This window comes from Petaurus breviceps, unplaced genomic scaffold (assembly GCF_028583685.1).
Source record: "Petaurus breviceps papuanus isolate PSGF00001 unplaced genomic scaffold, PetGlider_PUasm1.0 90823, whole genome shotgun sequence".
Classification (NCBI taxonomy): Eukaryota; Metazoa; Chordata; class Mammalia; order Diprotodontia; family Petauridae; genus Petaurus; species Petaurus breviceps.
This window is the reverse complement of record NW_027187352.1, coordinates 2,800,533-2,819,941: the sequence shown is the minus strand read 5'-3', so window position 1 is coordinate 2,819,941 and position 19,409 is coordinate 2,800,533. Positions and strand designations below refer to the sequence as shown.

General features: G+C 37.8%; 1 protein-coding gene and 3 pseudogenes across 2 annotated transcripts in view; 3 read left to right on the top strand and 1 right to left on the bottom strand.

Moving 5' to 3' along the window:
- Positions 1 to 19,409, bottom strand: part of PAAF1 (proteasomal ATPase associated factor 1) — a 67,211-nt gene that overhangs the window by 21,942 nt on the left and 25,860 nt on the right. For both annotated transcript variants that reach the window (XR_011164995.1, XM_069070829.1), the window contains exons 7-8: positions 18,040 to 18,234; positions 4,937 to 5,028 (exon numbers count right to left, since the gene is read on the bottom strand). Coding sequence is in view for 1 of the 2 variants with exons in the window: in XM_069070829.1 (XP_068926930.1) it covers positions 4,937 to 5,028; positions 18,040 to 18,234 (287 nt within the window). In the remaining variant the exon portion in view is untranslated. The remainder of the gene's footprint in view (positions 1 to 4,936; positions 5,029 to 18,039; positions 18,235 to 19,409) is intronic.
- On the top strand, positions 7,359 to 8,056 carry LOC138148253 (coiled-coil domain-containing protein 186 pseudogene; annotated as a pseudogene).
- Positions 8,055 to 8,906, top strand: LOC138148196 (coiled-coil domain-containing protein 186 pseudogene; annotated as a pseudogene).
- On the top strand, positions 9,042 to 9,970 carry LOC138148195 (coiled-coil domain-containing protein 186 pseudogene; annotated as a pseudogene).

Genomic DNA, 19,409 nt, shown 5'->3' with positions numbered 1-19,409 from the left:
TTTGCTGGAATATTTTCCAGATCTGGGCATGAGAGATCCCTCCATGATGCCAAGGGTTAATTGCTCTAGTAAAGGCCAATATTTACTCTTTTGCTGCCTGACCTAAAAATGAAGCAAACTTTTTACTGAAGTCCCAGAGATCAAGGTAGAATGGAGGGAATACGTCCCTGAGGTGTTTGGGGGAAATGTAAGTTTGTCTTTGTTACATCTTTGAAGTAAATATCCCTTTGTAAAAGCTAATCTGATGATAAATGGTTAAATGGAAGTGTGGTACTATTCACCAGGCCCCTAAAAATGAGGGGAACACAGCCAGCTGGAGGGACTGAGCCAGTGGCAAAGGATAGAGACTTTCCAACCCTCTGAGGGTAACAAGATATAAAATATAACAGGCCTGGTCCTAAGAGTGAGTGCGGGAAAAGCAATCATGTTACACATAGTATAGTTCTTTACTTTAAGCCCTTCCTGTGGTTCAATCAGAAGACAAGAAGAACCACCCTTTCAAATGCAAAACAGAACTAAAGACTGAAAGAACAGTCCACTCTTTGTCTCAGGAAATAGTTTGACTTTTTATTTTTGCACGGTGGAGAAAAAAGTTCTAGACACTCTTTCTACTTTAACTGAAGCAGATAAGAAGTCATGATCTATAGAACTGGGGTTGAGGAACCCTGGTTGGGGGAATTAGTTCATGGCTGGCTGACTTATTTCTTCTTCTGGACAACTTACGATGTAATGGAGACTCTAAAGAAAGGTTTGCTGTATTTTTAGGCCAGAGAACAAGACGACAAATATTGACCTTACACTACAGAAGAAATCCTTGGCCTTATGGTAGGGCAGCCTTGGCTTCACAGTGTGACCTATCACTCCTGAATCCAATTTAGACATTCTGGAAAGTATTGTAACAAAGAAACATATCAAGCAAAAAACTTGAGAGAGGAGCCAAGAATGGATGAAAAATACACTTATTAAAGGGGATTCTCCGCAGAATCTGAATTGTGGCTTTGCTAGTCTGGTTTCTTTCCTATAAGATTTAACTGATCTATTGAAACTGATACAATGGCAGAACACCCCTTCCCTTTCTCCCCTTCTGATATTCATTCACTGGACCATCAGAACAATAAAAAGAGAAGAAATGTAAATTATAAAAAAAGAGTGATCTGTTCTTTTTCTGCACTTGACTTTTTATCCTTTATATTGGAATTACTTTTGTACTTGATCTTCCTCCTGTTAGGCAGGGGCTGTCCTAACATCTAGTATTGTACTTTGAATATAATGCCTGCTTAAACACACATTTAATTTGAATCAAATACAGCAGAATGTAACTAGTGCCATAAGAGAGGCATTAAGTGTATAGAGGGGTTCAGAAGAGGGAGATTAACCCTAGCTGTGATAGGGTGCTCGGGCCTCTGCCCTAGTATCATGCCTCTGGAAGCCTCTCAATTTCTCAGTAGGCCCCTGTCCTGTGAGAAAATTTTCTCTTGTTGCAGAACACAGTCTCTTATCAAAACAGATAGAGGAGTGCCTGGCCTAAGGACTTTTGTCCCTGCCTGGTCCAAGGACTGTCCCTCATGCCAGATCCCAAGGCCCATGCCTCTGGCAACTAAACAAAATAAGTGTCTTTTCTCCCTCAATGTCTGGTATTAATAAAGTTATCTCTGTAGACTCCCTGCATTTTCCCATCCATAGCTCCCAAAGATACCTGGACCACTAGATTACTTAATAAGTATCTTTGGCATTCCTTTCCCTTTTCCATATAAGCCCTAGCACCATCCTCACTAGCTTGCAGGTTCCCTAAGAACTCTTGCCTGCTTCTACTGGAGTCATTGTAAACTTTTGCCACTTGACTAAAAGAAGGCTTGGGTGTGAGAATTTGTTCTAGGCAACTCTGCCTTTGCATTCTTGGGATCCCAGCACCCCCAAGCCTCTTCAGCTGGGACATCAGGGAAAGACTTCATGGAGAAGATGTCATGTAGCTGGGTCTTGAAAGATGAGCAGAATTTCAATAGTTAGAAATAGGTGTGGGAGGAGAAGAAACAGCAAAGATACACTGTGAAAGCTCAAACGGTATTTGGACAATATGAGTAACAAATTTGGGCTATAAAATGGTAGAAGCAATGAGAGAGAAGGCAAATTGGGGCCAGGTCATGGCGAATCTTAAATGACATCCTCAAGTTTACCTTGTTTTTTCTCTAATGCATCCATACACTGGAGGGTCTTTCGCTCATGATGCAAAAATGGGGGGAAAGTTTCAAATACTCTTACTAGGGCTCAGGTGCTATGATGGACTCCCTGACCATAAGCTTTATAAAGTCTTACTCTAAAGTAGGGGTTCTCAGGGTGGCCAGTTAGCACAGCGAGTAAGAGCACCGGCCCCAGTATCGGGATGACCTGGGGATCAAATCCGGACTCAGACACTTAGCACCCACCCAGAAACACCTGGCTGTGTAACCTTGAGCAAGTTACTTAACCCCAATTGTTTAGGGACAGCCAGGTGACTCAGCGAGTAAGAGCACTGGCTCCAGTGTCGGGATGACCTGGGGATCAAGTCCAGGCTCAGATACTTAGCACCACAACCAGAAATAACTGGCCGTGTAACCTTGAGCAAGTTACTTAACCCCAATTGCTTAAAAAATAAAATAAAATAAAGTAGGGGTTCTCAAACATTTGACTTTTGATCCTTTAGAGAACTCAATAAATGTCCCCTCCAACATCATGCTCCACTAAAAAACAACAACAAAAGTCAACCCTCCCCCCCCACAAACTTGACATAGACAAGCCTCGAGGGTGAGGGGCCCTGTAATCCACACAAAAGGGTCTTGCTTCCTGCTAGAGTCAGAAGGGAACTCAGAGAACACGAAGACCAATCAGTACCTAATAACAAGTACCCTCTTACAACATCTCTGACAGGCAATCATCTGGTCCTGTTGAAAGCCCCCTGGTGATTCACATTAGACAGTTCTAGCAAGTATATGAAGGTAAAAAATCTGTCTTTTTGCAGCTTCCTCCACTGCCCCTAGCTTTGCCTTCTGGGGCCAAGCAGAACAAGTCTAAACTTCCTTTTCTGTAACAGGCTCTCTAAGACTTACTCAGCACAATGTCTCTCTGAAGTCTTTTCTTCAACCAACTAAACATCTCCAACTGATTCTTAAATGTCATAGTTTTGAATTCCCTCCCCACCTTCTGAGTGTCTGAAAGAATAAACCTAGGTAAGTGAGAAGCCCATGTTTAAAGCCATGATTCTCACCCAGGGACTGTAAAAGCAAAAGTGCTAAGTGCTCATTTGTTCCATGTCAGTATGTCAAATGAACCAATCAATCCCTTTTCTAATTATTTTTTTCTCTTCCTGTTCTCTACCAAAAAGACTCCCAATTTCCTTCCAGAATTCAGAAGCAACACAGAATCTCAGAATGCAAAGGAGGTAATTCTGTCAAAAAAATCTGACACTCCTGGAATCAGCTTTGAAAAGGAACATGGCATCAGTACAGGGGTAGATGGGACCTGCTGGGAACCCAAAGCCTAGATGAAATCATTAATTATCTGAGTAATGACAATATCAATCTAATCTCAAAGAAGGCAGTCTAATCAAGAGACCAGTTCACCTAACAAAGAGTAACTAATTCTTCCCAATGAAGTCAGATGGTTGCTCTTCATGGCACATGATTGGAGAAACCTGGTGCAATCTTGTATTCCTTTCACTAAACTTCTTTCACAGGCTCTGAGATATGGAAGAGATCTGGAGATCATTTAGACCAGGGGTTCTTTATCTGGGATCTGTGGATAGATTTCAGGGTCCATGAACCTGAGTGGGGAAAAAATTACATCTTTATTTTCACTAACTTCTGAGATTTAGCATTTCCTTCGGCTATTTTTCTGTTAGGTGGCATAGTGGATAGTGTGCTGGGCCTGGAGTCAGAAGACCTGAACTTAATCTGGCCTCAGACATTTACTAGCTGTGTGACCTGAGCATGTCACTTAATCTGTTTGCCTCAGTCAGCTCATCTGTAAAATGGGTATAATAATACTACCTACCTGCCATGGTTGTTGTGAAGAGAAAATGAGATAATAATGAGTACTTAGCACAATAACAAGCACATGGTAAACACTATATAAAAATTAGCTATTATTACTGTTGTTAATTTCTGACCATATCTTTAGATGCACAGACCAACTAAACAACTGTGCATACATTAAGTGGAAAAACAAAGAAAAGGCAAGGAAGGCTATCCCTCATCTTTAACAGCATGTTTAAACTAGCTTTTGCAGAATCTGATAGGTGCAGGTTGCAAAAGCAGAATCTGATAGGTGCAGGTTGCAAAAGAGATCCAAGAAGGGCACAGTGGGGGAAAAAAATGAAAAGGAATTCAGGAGACTTGGGTTCAAGTCCTTAATTCATCCCTTTTCCCTTCTCTCTTCCACCTCACTGAAGCTCTCACTTACTACAAACACCATCTTCTACATGATGGCTTTCCTAATCCCAGTTGCTAGTGTCCTCCCTCCTTCCTTCCCTTACCACTCTATATTTAATTACCTTTTATTCATTTTGTATTTGTTCTACATATACTTAGATATAATATTCTCCCCCAAGAGACTTACATAAGCTCCTGGAAAGAAAGGATTTCATTTTTTTTATCTTTGTAACCTAGCACCTTGCACATAATAAATGCCTAATGAACGATTGTTGATGATGAATGATTATGAACAACTGATGATGAATGATTTTTAGCCGTGTGACCCTGGGAACATGCCACTCACCCTCACTGAGTCTCATTTTCTTCATCTATAAAAAGGAGAATGAGACTGAGATCACTACTCTTAGGGCTGGAGTGAAGTGATCAAAAAACAATGTAGTCAAAAGCATTTTCTGCATCTGTGCTATAAAACCCTATATAAGTGCAAACTATTAAGATTACAGTACAAATGTATTGTGGAAAGCATTTACCGGCTGCCTGCTCCATAATCCCACACACTGGAGCTTTTTATCTTCCCGAGCCAAAAGCAGCATCTTTCCTTCTGTTCCAATCTCCCGCTCACCTGCAGGAAAGAGAGGTCAAGTTAACATCCTTAGGGGATGTGATACACTGGAGAAAGCACGGACCTGGAACTTAGGAGACTCCAAAATCCTGACTCTCTCACTTGCTACCGTGGAAGAGTCACTTCTCTCTTGGCTTCAGTTTTTCATTTATAAAATGAAAGGATTGGATTTAATAATCTCTAAGTTCCCTTTTAGCTCTTTTCTGCTATTAAAGATCTACTCCATGAACCTGAGGAGCTTATGACCTAAAGGCCATCCCATTTCTGGATAACTGCTACTTCATACAAAATAGCATTATTATAGGCCAATATGTACTCATATTATTATGGGCTAGTTCAAATTGATGAAGAAGGAGACCACCTAACCCTCAATTACCTTTGAACATGTTTCTCACTACTGTGCTTCCCATTCAGATCTAGATATTCCAACTAGGCCAATCTTCTCCCATGGGGCTGATTTAGCCCATTTGTGTTATTACTCCTACTTAGAATGTACTTCCCTTTCTTTCTGCCCCAATAAATCCTACCCATCCTTCAAGGACTACAATTAAAAAAAATTCACAAAGTTGAAAGACAAAAAAAAAAACCATCTGGTTCAATCCCTGCTCAGGAATCCCCTCTACAAATATCTCCTACAAGCAATTACATCATCCAGTCCTCACCTGAAGACCTGTAGTAATGGGAATCCATTGCTGCCCTAGGCAGTACTTCTACTTTCATATAGCTATAACCACTAAGTGTTTCCTCACATCAAACAATTCTTCTGGATAAGATGGTTCACAGCTTCATAGCACTTTATAGTTTATAATATGTTTTCCTTATAACAGTCCTGGCAAAGAAATAGTACAAAACAAACAATAAACATTTATTAAGCACTAGTTGTGTGCAATGCACTGTGCTAGGCCCTGATGATACAATGATAAAAATGACCTAGATCCTGACCTCAGGAAACCTGTAACTTATTGAGGTGAGGGTTTGGAAGTGAGGGAGAACTATGACCTCCACATACATATATGTAAAGCAAAGAGTGAGAAGGAAAAGGGAGAGATATGCACAATGTACTCTAGGCGTATCTGAGGATGGGGAGAATATTTTTAGCTAAGAAGATCAGTAGAAACTACACAAAGCAAATGGAACTTGAGCTAAGCCCTGAAGAAGAAAAAGCTTTGTGATAGGCAGATATGAAATAAGGAATGATTTTAGCATAGTTTTGATAGTGTTCTAGGTACAGAAAATGGATTATACACAAACAGAAGACAGAATGTTAATTTGAGGAAATGCCATTTTTGTTGGAAAGAACATGTGAATGTAAATTAAAATGAAGATGGAAAAAACAGTTTGGTATCAAGACTGCAAATGGCCTCGGACATCAAGCTAAAGAATTTGTGTTTTATCCTAGGTACAACAGGGAACCACTTAAGGTCCCGGAGAAGGGGAATGACATGATCAGACTTATGCTTTACAAAGATTATTTTGCTTGCTATGTAAAAGGACATATCAGGAATGGAAGAAATTAGAGTCAAGGAAACTAAGTAGAAGGCTATTATAATAGTATACAAAAAGAGCTAATGAGGGCTCATATTAGGGTAGTTGAATTATAAATGGAGAAAAAGGGATAGATGTCAGAGACAGGGAACTAGAATCAACAATATTTGGCAATAGATTATATATTCAGGGGAAAGGTTAGGGAAGTAAAGAGGAACGTCAAAGTTGATTCCAAAATTTTTAACCTGAATGATTGGAAGGAATATAGTACCATGAACAAAACCAGGGAAATCTAGAAGAGAAATGGGTCTAAGTTAAAAAAGATAATAAGTTCAGTTTTAGTTATATTGAGTTCAAAGTGTTTAAAAGGAAACCCAGGCTGGAGCTAGTGGCCGGTTCCATGGAGTCCAGCATCACTGACATTTTTGTTGATGTGTCAGCTCCACTGGAGTTTGGGAAACCTGTGACTGGTGAAGAGTAACATTCCTGGTCTTCCTCACTGCTATTCTCCCCAGCCTTGACTACTGCCCTGCTCCCCTGACTTTCCAGACCTCACGATGGAGAATTGACAACTTAGTCAATTGCCTCACTGCCAGATTTGTAACAATGAAACTCAGAAGATCATAAGGAATGCATAATGAATTGGTGTCAGTTAGCTTGTCAGAGGTAGAGAATATACCTTCCATTTTGTCAGATAAAATCATTGGCTATGCATTTGCAACAAAAGGCACCACAAGCTGCTTTTCTGGAGATGGAGTGCAGTTCAGACAAAGATTCTAAACTGTTTCCATAAAAAAAAAAAAAGAGATGCTTTCACTTAAGCTTCCTGAGGGTGATGAATTGAAACAAAAAATAATTACTCATCAGATTATTGTGGAGTTGGGAATTCTTGTGACAAAGCAAATACATATGAAGAAAAATCTCAGAGAATACTCATTTTCCTGGTGGAGATTTTGCAGAGCAAGTATCAAAGACAAATAGAAAGGGAACAAACATATTGTTAGAATTAAGGTCATTTAAACTTACAGAAATATCCAATAAAAAAACTTATTCAGAAAGTGAATATGATACAGATTGTACCAAGAAACTTATTTCAGCACAGGAAGGATTTGTTGGAAGAAACAGAATCAGAGCTCTTATCTGCGGGACTTTCAAATAAACAAAGAGTACCCAATGGAATAAAATAGGGTGAATGTGTTTTAATTATGTTTTGAAAATGTGTGCAAGATAAATATCTGCAGCAGGAGCATATTATAAAGAAGTTAATTAAAGAAAACAAGAAGCATCAGGAGCTTATTTTAGAAATTTGTTCAGAAAAAAGACAATCTAAGAGAAGAACTAAAAAAGAACAAAGACTATGGGTGGCTAGATGGCGCAGTGAATAGAGCACCGGCCCTGGAGTCAGGAGGACCTGAGTTCAAATCCAGCTTCAGACACTTAACACTTGCTAGCATGTGACCTTGGGTAAGTCACTTAACCCCAATTTGCCCTGACTTCCCCCCTCCAAAAAGAAAAAAAAAAGAACAGAAACAGAGAGATAACATAGAAACATGATTAAACAGTTAGAAACAAGAATAGAGAAACTCATTAAAGATGTTAATATTTCCAAAGAAAAACTTGTAATGCAAGATACTGCAGCCAAAAATGTGATGTAGCAATTACACAGAGATGGCTTTTTGAATGGAGCAGGCAAACAAGAAATGAGAAGAGGCCCACCATGAAAAAAGAAACAACAGTGATGAAGTATGTCAAAGGTGAAAAAGAATCTTTATATCTCAGAAAGGAAAAGAAGGGACTTAGGAGAAAACTCAAAGATGCAAATAAAGAAACTGAGAAACATTAACAAAGTTAAACAGCTTTCTCAAGAAAAAGGAAGACTACATCAGCTCTATGAAAAAGAAAGTGATGCCAGTAGAATGAGTAGAAAAACTGAGAAAATGAAGGAAGATATCAACTCTCACATCATCAAAATAAAATGGGCACAAATTAAAAACAGAAATGGATTTGCACAAGGAAACCAAAGATAAAGAAACAACAATGAAATTAACTTAGGCCAAAGAAGAAGCAGTTAAAATATGGAAAAATTTTTGAGAAATGATAAAAGCATATCAAGAGTAAGAAAAAATTAAATCAAATTAGTTAGATGTAAAGTTCAAAGTCTCAAAAGGAGAACTAGAAAAACAAATGCGGGAAAAATCTCATCAGCTAAAGATGCATCATGCCAAAATAAAAGAACTAGGTGGTTTGAAGAGGACATTTAAACACTAAGAACAAAGGTGAAGTAGCTAGAAGATGAAAGGTTAAGAAAAGAAGATGAAACACCTGGCCGTGTAACCTTGAGCAAGCTACTTAACCCCAATTGCTTAGGGGCGGCCAGGTGGCTCAGCGAGTAAGAGCACCAGCTCCAGTGTCGAGATGACCTGGATCAAATCCGGGCTCAGATACTCAGCACCACACCCAGAAATAACTGGCCGTGTAACCTTGAGCAAGTTACTTAACCCTGATTGCTTAAAAAAAAAAAAGAAAGAAAAGAAGATGAGTTATCCAAATGTAAAGAGATTATTAATCACTAAAAAGCTTCAAAATTTGTTGGATACTTAAAATTGTTGAGCAGTTGCCAGGACCCAGCTTCAAAGAGATAAATAAGAAATTGAAAATCTGTATGAAGAAGTTGGGAATCCAAATTCTTTGATTAAAGACCTACAAAAAGACACTGAAGGCAGTGGAAAAAGAGTATCTGAACTGTTATTTACTGGAAAATGAACTAGTAAGAATGCCCAGCTTCAATCCGAATCTAATTCTGTACAGTCACAATCTGATAAACTCTCCTGTAGAGTCATTGTGAACACATGAGACAGACTAATACTAATCTGGAAAGTAGGTTATTAAAAGAAGAACTTCGAAAGAATGAAGGTCAAGCTTTGCAAACTGAACTGACTTCTAGACAAACAGAATTAAAATTATTAAATATTCAAGTAGAAGAACTGAAAGACAAAAGTTACCCAAAGACGTAAATATGCTTCAGATCTCAAGGATCATACCAAGCAACTTCAACAACTTCAACAAGCATTAAGAAAATTAGACCAGATTAAGAATAATAGCTATGATAAAGAAGTCAGTAGCACAGAGAGTTGTTCTAGTTCCCTGAGGTCCCTTAATACTCGAAGGAGTAAAGACCAGTCATCAGAAAATACTGGCTCCTCTGTAGCTGTGAATAACTTTCCAAAAGTGGAGAAGACTATGCTGATTGAGAGCATAGTAAGGATGCAGAAAGCTCATGCCCAGATTAATGAAAAGACTGAATATATGGAGGATCATATAAAGCAATTGAGATAAGAAATTAGGAAAAAAACCAACAAAATAATTCAGAGTTATATCTTACAAGAAGAAGCAGTTACACTGTCATCAGAGGCATCTGATTTTAACAAGGTCCATTTGAGCAGACAAGAAGGCATCATGGCATGCCTTCTGGCTGACAGTGGGCTGACATTAGAGCTCTCCTTAGAAATCAACTGAAAATTACAGGCTGTTTTGGAGGATACATTACTTAAAAATATTACTTTGAAGGAAAATCTATAAACACTATGAAGAGAAATAGAACATCTTATTAAACACCAGCATGATCTGGAGCAGAGGACAAAGCAAACATAACAGAAAGCTCTTACAAGTAAACAGACAAAAGCTACAGAAGGAGCAGGTGCTATGGACCTCAGTGGCGTTTTCAAGTTTTTCTTATAATCTGTGTGTCAATCAGAAAAAGTGGTTTTGCCTGTTCAATACGAATTTAAATCATAACTGAACTTTTGGATATGACCCATCCTTGCTATTCTCTGACCATTTGAATGAACTGTTACATGTACTGCCTTCATTGACATTCCTAGATACTATTTACTGTAGCCAGGTTTTTACTCTTGTGCAACCAAATAATGCTTGGCTTGTAACATAGATACATCTATGAGATAGAATTTTAGTTTTTTTCCATATAATGAATCAATATCTAGGAGGCCAAGATAATTATGTATCATTATGTGCTATGTAGATAAGCTTTTAAATTTCTACATTTATGAGAAATGGAAATGAATTATTCCAGCATTTATGTCTGCATATGTCCATTTGGAGAAATCTTTACTAGGAAGTTAGTTTTTGGAAGAAAACCACTAGAAAGTATATGCTGACCATATTCTTATTCCTAATGTAAGTACAAGCAGAAATCCTTTGAAGAAAATATTTTGTTTTTTCTTTTTTAAAATGATATACACTATAGCCTTATGTATCTCGATCAGGACTGAGCAAAGCCAGGGCATATAAAAATCCAGATATTCCAGCTAGATATCTGGCTGAATGGAGGACAGTGGATTTATACCTTACCCCCTGCATAAGCAAGTGCAGTAGGATTTGTATAGACTTATTATTTTAAATATAGGAGAGGACTAGGAGGGAAACATAGTCCAGAGTTCTGGAAAAATAATGTGTATTTTATGCTCTTAAAAAAAATTCATCTGCATTAAAGATCCAATACACTGATATCTTAAGCTAGGTAGCAGTATTTTAGTTTCTTTGGATAGTAGGAAATAGGTACATACGTACACATTATCACATCTTAAAAAGTGAGCACAAAGTATTAAATTATTAACAATTTTCCCACAGTAATTCAATTCTTAATCCCTTAGCTAGTTAATTTCTGAGAATTAAAAATGGGAGATTTAGCATCAGGGTAAAAAAGTGGGGTAGTTTTTGAATGACTTCCCTAATTAAGCAATGTCTTTTTTTTATCTGCCCTATTTTTTATACTGCACAAATATGAAGAATATGTTTCTATCTCCTAATTACATAATCTTGTGCAATTTGGACTTTTTTGGTGTGTGCATTTATATATATATATATATATATATATATATATATATACATTTGTTTATAGGAACAGATATGCACAAATATAATTATTAAAATATCTATTTTTAACCATGGGTGGGTCATTGATTAATGAATACAGTTCATCCAAAAAACTTAAGGATGTCCTATTTTTAGAGGTTATTCAAGGATAATGCTGTATAGCTCAATTCTGTCAAACTGATCAAACCAAGGGCTTGATATAGAACAACCAAAGATACTAATTCAGTTTCGTATTGTCAGAAATTCAGTTCTAAGGACACCTGTTATAAATAACATGTCCCTTTGTGACAGGTTAGGGAAATGTTGGTCCACGTGTATAGCTGGATGGCCCAATGATGCTTTGGGGCAATTACTTTTTTTTTTTTTTGAGGAATGCTTGGTGATATCGAAATAGACTGCTGTGGTTCTACAGATTTTTCAGCATTTGTGAGATTATAGCTCTACAGATACTTCAGAATTTGATACTTATTTTTCCCTCAAAAAAACTTGTAACATATGGCATTAGTTTTCTAATAATGTTTTTATGTTACTAATGCCAATTGGTGTTACTGACAAATGCATCTAATTATGCTGAAATAGGAAAAAAAATTTTCCTTTTACAGTATATGTTCAAATTCCTTTCTTACTACAAAGTTTTACATGAAAATGTAAAGCTAGATTTAACAAAACGCTTAGATACTCCATGGCACCTTGGTGAAAATGTTTTGTATTTTATAGGTCATCTTTTCAATCACTGTGATTTACTGTTCTTGCACATATTGGTTCTAGTGACTTCTGTTTTTTTCTTCAGTAACTTTAAGAACAAAACTCTTCTGACGCTTCAGAACACTGTTCTTTTAAAAATTGTTATTGCCAGTTGGTGGCACTATGAACCAGAATTTCAAAAGAGATAATTAACTGAAAATTTCTTCAAATATGAAGATTTTCTAACAAAATTATTAAATGATATTTATATCTATATAGTAAAGATGTATTTTTATTCGGGAATGGAAAATTTTTAAAAAATTTCTATGTGTCCATTGTTGGCAGTGATGAAATTGGTTTATATTTCTGAATATATGTATAATTCCTCTGATTTCATTAAAATGTTAATTTTGTATATATGATTCCATATAAATGAAGTTTTTCAAGAAGTCATCGTAAGTTCACACAGTATATACTGTACTATTAAAAAGAAAACATCTGCTGCCATACTGAAAAAAAAAAAAAAAAGGACATCCAAGTGACAATGTCCAGGGATACAGGACTGGAGTTCAGGAGAAAAACTGAATACATAGATAAGGGAGACATCTGTGTATCAGTTATAAATGAATACATACATGAGAGTGGAAGAGAGCCAAGGATGGGGGTGAGGATCAAGAGAGACAAGGGCTTAGGACAAAGTTTTGTGAATAACACTATGATAGGGGGTAGGGGATGATGAAATGGCAAATGAGACTGAAAAAGGATAGTTAGTGTAGTAAGAACACTGGTGGAAATGGAGCCAAGATGGTAAAGGATGAATGTTGGCAAGCTTCTCCCAGATCCTCCATTATTTAAGGATGGCACCCAGGGAATTTTCATTATATCCCATCTAGCTACTTTCCTGCCCTTCATCATCTCCAGACACTCATCATTCTGCAAGATGAAATCAGCTCAGTAACTCACATGTCCTTGGATTATTACCCAACCCAATTGCACAATTTCATCATTCTTTGCCCTCGCCTTCTGCCCTCACTTTTATATTATCTCCAGCTAATCACAGTGCCTGGTACATAACAGGCACTTAATAAATATTCATTGACTCTTATTCTGATATTCAAATTTAGGGAGATTATATACACACACACACACACACACACACACACACACACACATCCTCTCTGAACCTTATCATTATCAGGGGCCATAGACAGAGTTCAACTAGACAAGACCTGGAAGTGGTTCTGTTATGTCTTGATAATCTTTTTTTTTTGGGGGGGGGGGGAGGCAAAGCAATTGGGGTTAAGTGACTTGCCCAAGGTCACACAGCTAGGAAGTGTGTCAAGTGTCTGAGGCCAGATTTGAACTCAGATCCTCCTGACTCCAGGGCCAGTGCTCTATCTGCTGTACCACCTAGATTCCCTTGTCTTGATAATCTTAAGAAAAGAATAGAAAAAGAGAGGAAAAGGAACAGTAAGGGGCGGGAGGCACAGTGAAGCAATCAGGGAAAATTATCCCACATAATCAGGATACACAGGTAGAAATCTATATAAATGAGGAGGGAATAGAAGGAAGCAGTTAACACTTGAAACTTACTCTTATTTGAAGTGGTCAAAACAAGGAAGAATAAACACACAAACACAGAGTTGGGTATATTTCACTCAACAGGGAAATAAGGAAAAGGAAGAGGGAATCAGAGGGAGGCTTAATCCTAAACAAAACAAACTCTAGGGGTTTATAGAAATATTTATAACTCTTGTTGAAGAGGCAAAAATTGGGAATCTGATGGGGTGTCAATAATTTGGAGACTGGATGAACAAGTTATGGTATACAAATGTGATAGAATACTATTATGCTGAACTCTTATCATCATAATGACCAACTAGGATTCCAGACAACTAATGATGAAACACATTACCTGCCTCCTGATAAGTAAAGAACTCAGAATGCAGACTACAATAAAATTTTTTTTGGATATGGCCAATGTAGAAATTGATTTTAATTGACTATACATGTTGGGGGTGGGATGGGAGGATGAGAAGGCAGATCTTGGATGATTAAAATAAAGGAAATAATGGTATATGAATGTAATGGAATACTATTGTGCTATAAGAAATAAGGAGCAGAAGGACTTCATAATAACCTGGAGACATATAAACTGATGCTGAATGAGGAGAGCAGAACCAGGAGAACTTTGTACACAATTATAGACACATCATATCTATGATGATCAACTTTGATAGACTGGGCTCCTCTTAGTAATGCAAGGTTATAAGACAACTCCAAAAGACTCATGATGGAAAGGGCTATCTACATCCAGAGAAAGAACTACAGAATCTGAATGCAGATTGAAGCAAACTATTTGCTCTCTCTCTTTTTTGTTTTGTTTTGTTTCGTTCCTTCTTTCTCATTGTTCATTACATTGGTTATAATTCTTCTTTACAACTTGAGTAATATTTATTGTGAAGGTATATGTAGAACCTATATCAGATTGCATGCTGCCATGGGGAGGAAGGTGGAAGGAGAGGGAGGGGGAGAAAATTTGGAACTCAAGGGATTGTGGAACTGAATGTTGTAAACTAAAAGTAAATAAATAAAGAAAAAAATAAAATACAGAAAATATTGTTAAAAAGAAAGAGTACTGGCTTTGGAGTCAGAGGACCTGAGTTAAAAAATCAACCTCAGAAACTACCTGTGTGAAAATAGGGAAAACACTTCATGGAAATGGGCCTCAGTTTCCTCTTCTGTAAAATTAGAAGGTTGGACTAGATGCCCTCTCAATCTACAATTGTAAGAAAACCAGGAGAGAGCAGTATCATAGAAATGAAGGGAGGAAAGGATATGCAAGAGGAAAGACAAACCAAATGTCAAAAGTAATACAAATGTGAAAAAAGATTTGAACCTCTTTTAGTAATTAAGAGATTATTGGCCCCCAAAGCTCTATAATATTACTTTTAATGGTGCCAAAATATGGACTCAGAAATGGCTGGACAAACTATGACATATGAGTATAATAGAATAAGAAATTAAAAATATGAGGAATTCAGAAAACTATGGGAAGATTTACATGAACTGATGTAGTGAAATAAGGAGAACTAAGAGAACGATATACACATGATGACTATAAAGATATAAACAAAAAGAACACTAAAAAGAGTCCAAACTTTGAGCAACAGCAATGACCAATCTTGGTCTTGGGAGGACAAAAAATGAAACATTACACCCTCCTCTTCATACAGAGGTAGAGGACTGTGGGTATGGAATGTTGCATATAATGTCAGATGAAATGACTGTATTCATTTACAAAACTGTTTTCCTTTGTCACAAATGAATATTCAGTGTGGAGGAAGTGGGTAAAGGTTAATCTAGAAATGAGAGTATTATAAAAAACAAAAATATAATAATGGAGTATGGAGAGAAAGACAGAGAGAGAGAAGAGATCATTAGCAATCCTTGTGAAAGCAATTTCAGTAAATGGGGAGATTAGAATCCATATTGCAAAGGCTAAGGCATAAACAGGTATTAAGGAAATAGAGGTAATCAATAAGCATGTATGTGCTAGGCACTGCATTAAGCACTGGGGATGCAAAGACAAAGTAAACCTTGGTCTTAAAGAGCTTACATTCTAATAGGGAAAACTATAAGGACAAATATAAGTATGCGCAGAACACATACAACATAAAGACTAGGTAGTTTGGGAAGGAAAAGCACGAGCAGCTTGAAGGATCAGGAAAAGTTTCACTTAGGAGATGGCATGTGAGCTGTGCCTTGAGGGAAACCAGGAATTCCCAGAGGCATAGGTGAGGAGAGAGAGCATTCCGGGCATGGGAGGCAGTCAGTATAAAGGCATGGAGATGAGAGATGAAGCATTGCATGTGAGGAACACCAAATTTGGACACTATGGCTGGACCTAGAGAGAGCCGAGGAGAGAGATGTATAAAACTGTAGGGAGACAAAGGGGTCAGGTTGTAAAGAGCTTTTGAGTGTCAAACAGAGTTTATATTGGATCCTCTGGCTAATATGGATTTCATCACTGGAAGGGGTCCTTAGTGGCCACCTAATCCAACTTATATCTGTAAAAGAATTCCTGATACAAGAGATCACTCTGCCTCTGCTTGAAGACCTCCAATGATAACAGAGTCACCATATCATGAGGCAATCTATTCCATTGCTGGAGAGCTGTCAATGTTAAGAAGCTTTTCCTGAAGTAAACTCTAAATTGTTTCATCTTAATTTCCACCCACTGCTCCTGGTTCTTCCCTTGTAAAGTTATTCAAAAAAAGTCTAATTCCTTTTCTATATAACAGCCTTTCAAATTTGAAGACAACTATTACTCCCTAAGTCCTCCTTTCCCCAGTCTAAGCATCCCCATTTTCTTCAACGAATCTCCAAATGGTATGCACTTTAGGCCCTTTGCCATTCTAGCTGCCTTTCTGCAGACAATCTCCTCATTATGGATATCCTAGCTAAATTGGTGCCCAGAACTAAACACTCCAGGTGGCCTGGCCAATGGGTCTATCACTTATTCTTGAGAGTTATGTTTGTCAATGTATACCAAGGTGGCAATAGCATTTTTGGTTGCCTTAGCACATAGCTGACTCATAAAGAGCTTGTAGTAAACTAAAACCCCTACATCTTTTTCAGACAAACTACCTCCTAACTTCTATCATGTCCTTATAAAATTGGGTTTTTGAGCTTTACATTTATCCTTATAAAATTTCATCTTTTTAGATTCAGCCTAGTTTTTCAGTCTGTTAGGATCTTTATCATCTCATGTTTAAGCATTCACCAGTCAACAAGCACTAAATGTCTTACTATGTAGAGAAAAGAATGATCCTAAGGAATACATGATATAGCTGGACAGATAAAACGAATGGGAAATTATATGAAAACAAGTAAATGCTAAACTATGCAGCACCCCAGCACATCACTGTGGTGACAGAGGTTTGAGGGTCTATGAGGCCCACCCCTCGGACAGTTGAGGTAGAACAGAAGTGGACGTCATGGCAGCTGAGAAGGCTGATGAACTGGGAGGCCAGAGGGACATCAACATGAATGCTAAAGGGTGAAGGCATGGGCTGGAGCGAAGAAGACTATGTTCTAGGTATTAAACTTCTTAAGAAAGGGAAGTGATTTGGAGGTCTGTAGATGACAGCAAAAAGGATTTGGATAGTGGATTATAAATTGAATGAACTCTGTTTACATATTAGTTGTAACATAGAAAATAAAATATTATTTCATTCATTTACCTGTGTTGTGAAGTCCAGCCTAATAACTCCAACCTACACCAATGTTTTTCTATTTCAAATTCCTAATAGCTATCATTCTGTTGTATAGAAAGCACTACTCAGTTTAGTGCTTTGGTGTTCTTTATTACCAGGGTATTCATCTTACCCATTTGACTTGTCCCTATTTGTCTTCTCTATAAACAGGGACAAGTGTTGCCATTCTTTTGTCTCCCCCACAGAGGTGAAGCACAGACACTCAATACTTATTGACTGCTGAAAGAAGACTTACTGGCTGTGAGGCAGAAATAAAACTGAAATTGAAGAATAAAAACTGAACAGGGATTTTAAAAAGCACCTCAGAGACTATGGTGAGAAATAATAACAGCAGCATTATCATTTACATAGTGCCTACTATGTGTCAGGCACTGTGCTAAGCACTTTAAAGTATTATCTCATTTGATCCTCACAACAACTTGGGAGGTGGGGTTATTTTTCCCATTTTACAGTTGAGGAAACTGAGGCAAGGAGTGGTTAAGTGATTTGCCCAAGGTCACACAGCTAAGTAAGTGTGTGAGGCTGAATCTGAATTCAGGTCTTCCTGTCTCCAGGTACAGCACTCTGTCCACTGTACCACTTACTTATGCCACAATGACAGGCAGCCTTAGTGACTCAGAATGACACCTGCTTTTCAGAACCTGAGTGGAGGCCAACCATACATACTTACTGGGGACTTTCACAGGGGAGCCAAGATTTATCGTGTTGTCAGCTGTGCCCACAGCAATGCCATTCACAGGAGAGCCACAATCTGCAATGATGCCCAGGCAGGCTGATCGCCCACAATCCCAAAGCCGAGCAGTCCCATCTCGAGAACTGGAAATCACATTTCTTCCTCGATCAACAATAGCTGTATCCAAGATACCTAGCAAGAGAAAAAGAAAGGGCTCTAAGAAGAAGGAAGAAGGGCCTAGAAGCCAATTAAGTAAAGACAAAGACGTAAAAGCATGAATACTATCAGAGCAAACTGACCTCACTGGATTAATTTTTTTTTGTCTAATATCCTAGGAAACCATGCTGCTTTAGTAACAACCCTCCCCATGCTAAGAAAGCAATGTTTTTGAGATAATGATGAGAATATTACCTTATACTTATTCACAATATTATACTTTGAAAGCACTTTTCCATATTCATTACCTTGTCTGATTTTTGGAATCCCTATAAGGAAGTTATGACTGGAACACCTGAGTCTTACTCCTAGCCTTGGAACTTACTAGCTGACCATGAGGAAAGTACTTAAATAACATAAAGCATATGTGAGTGTGTGCGTGTGCATGTGCATGTGTGTGTGTCTGAGTGGGGGGAGAGGGATGAGTTGCACAGATATATAACATAAAATTTAAATTGTTATGTAAGTGAAAACGCATGCTATTACAATCTTGACCTTGCCTAACTAGGTGTGTAACCTTGGTGGAGTAGAAATATTTGGGCTGACAGGACTGGGACCACACCCCATCTCTATTAGTACATTTATGATTTGGGGCAAGTTGGTTCACAGATTTCCAGCTGGAAGAGGCCTTCAAGGAAATCTTGTCCAAACCACTCCTTCCTTTTAACAAAAAGATTCCCAAAGGGCTACAATCAAGGCCACACAGATGGCAGACAGCAGTGCTAGCCTCCTTCAGTTGCAGGACACTGAATCTAAAAAGATGAAATTTTATAAGGATAAATGTAAAGCTCAAAAACCCAATTTTAAAAGGACATGATAGAAGTTAGGTAGCAGTTTGTCTGAAAAAGATGTAGGGGTTTTAGTTTACTACAAGCACTTTAAGCCTCAATTTCCTCCTCTAAAAAATGAGGAGTTTGAACTAAATGATCTTGAAGTTGCCTCCAGGTCTGACATTCTATGATTCTACAATCATGTAAGGGCAGAATACTTTTGACAATAGGGAAATTTTTATTTTTCCTTTTGCTGAATAAAGTAAAGGAAAGAAAGAAGAGAGATGCCCTTCTATAACTGAAAGTCATAGGGAATTACTTCCAGCTAGCCTGATACAGAACTTACATGACTAGGTATCAAGCTGCCATGAAACCTCCAGG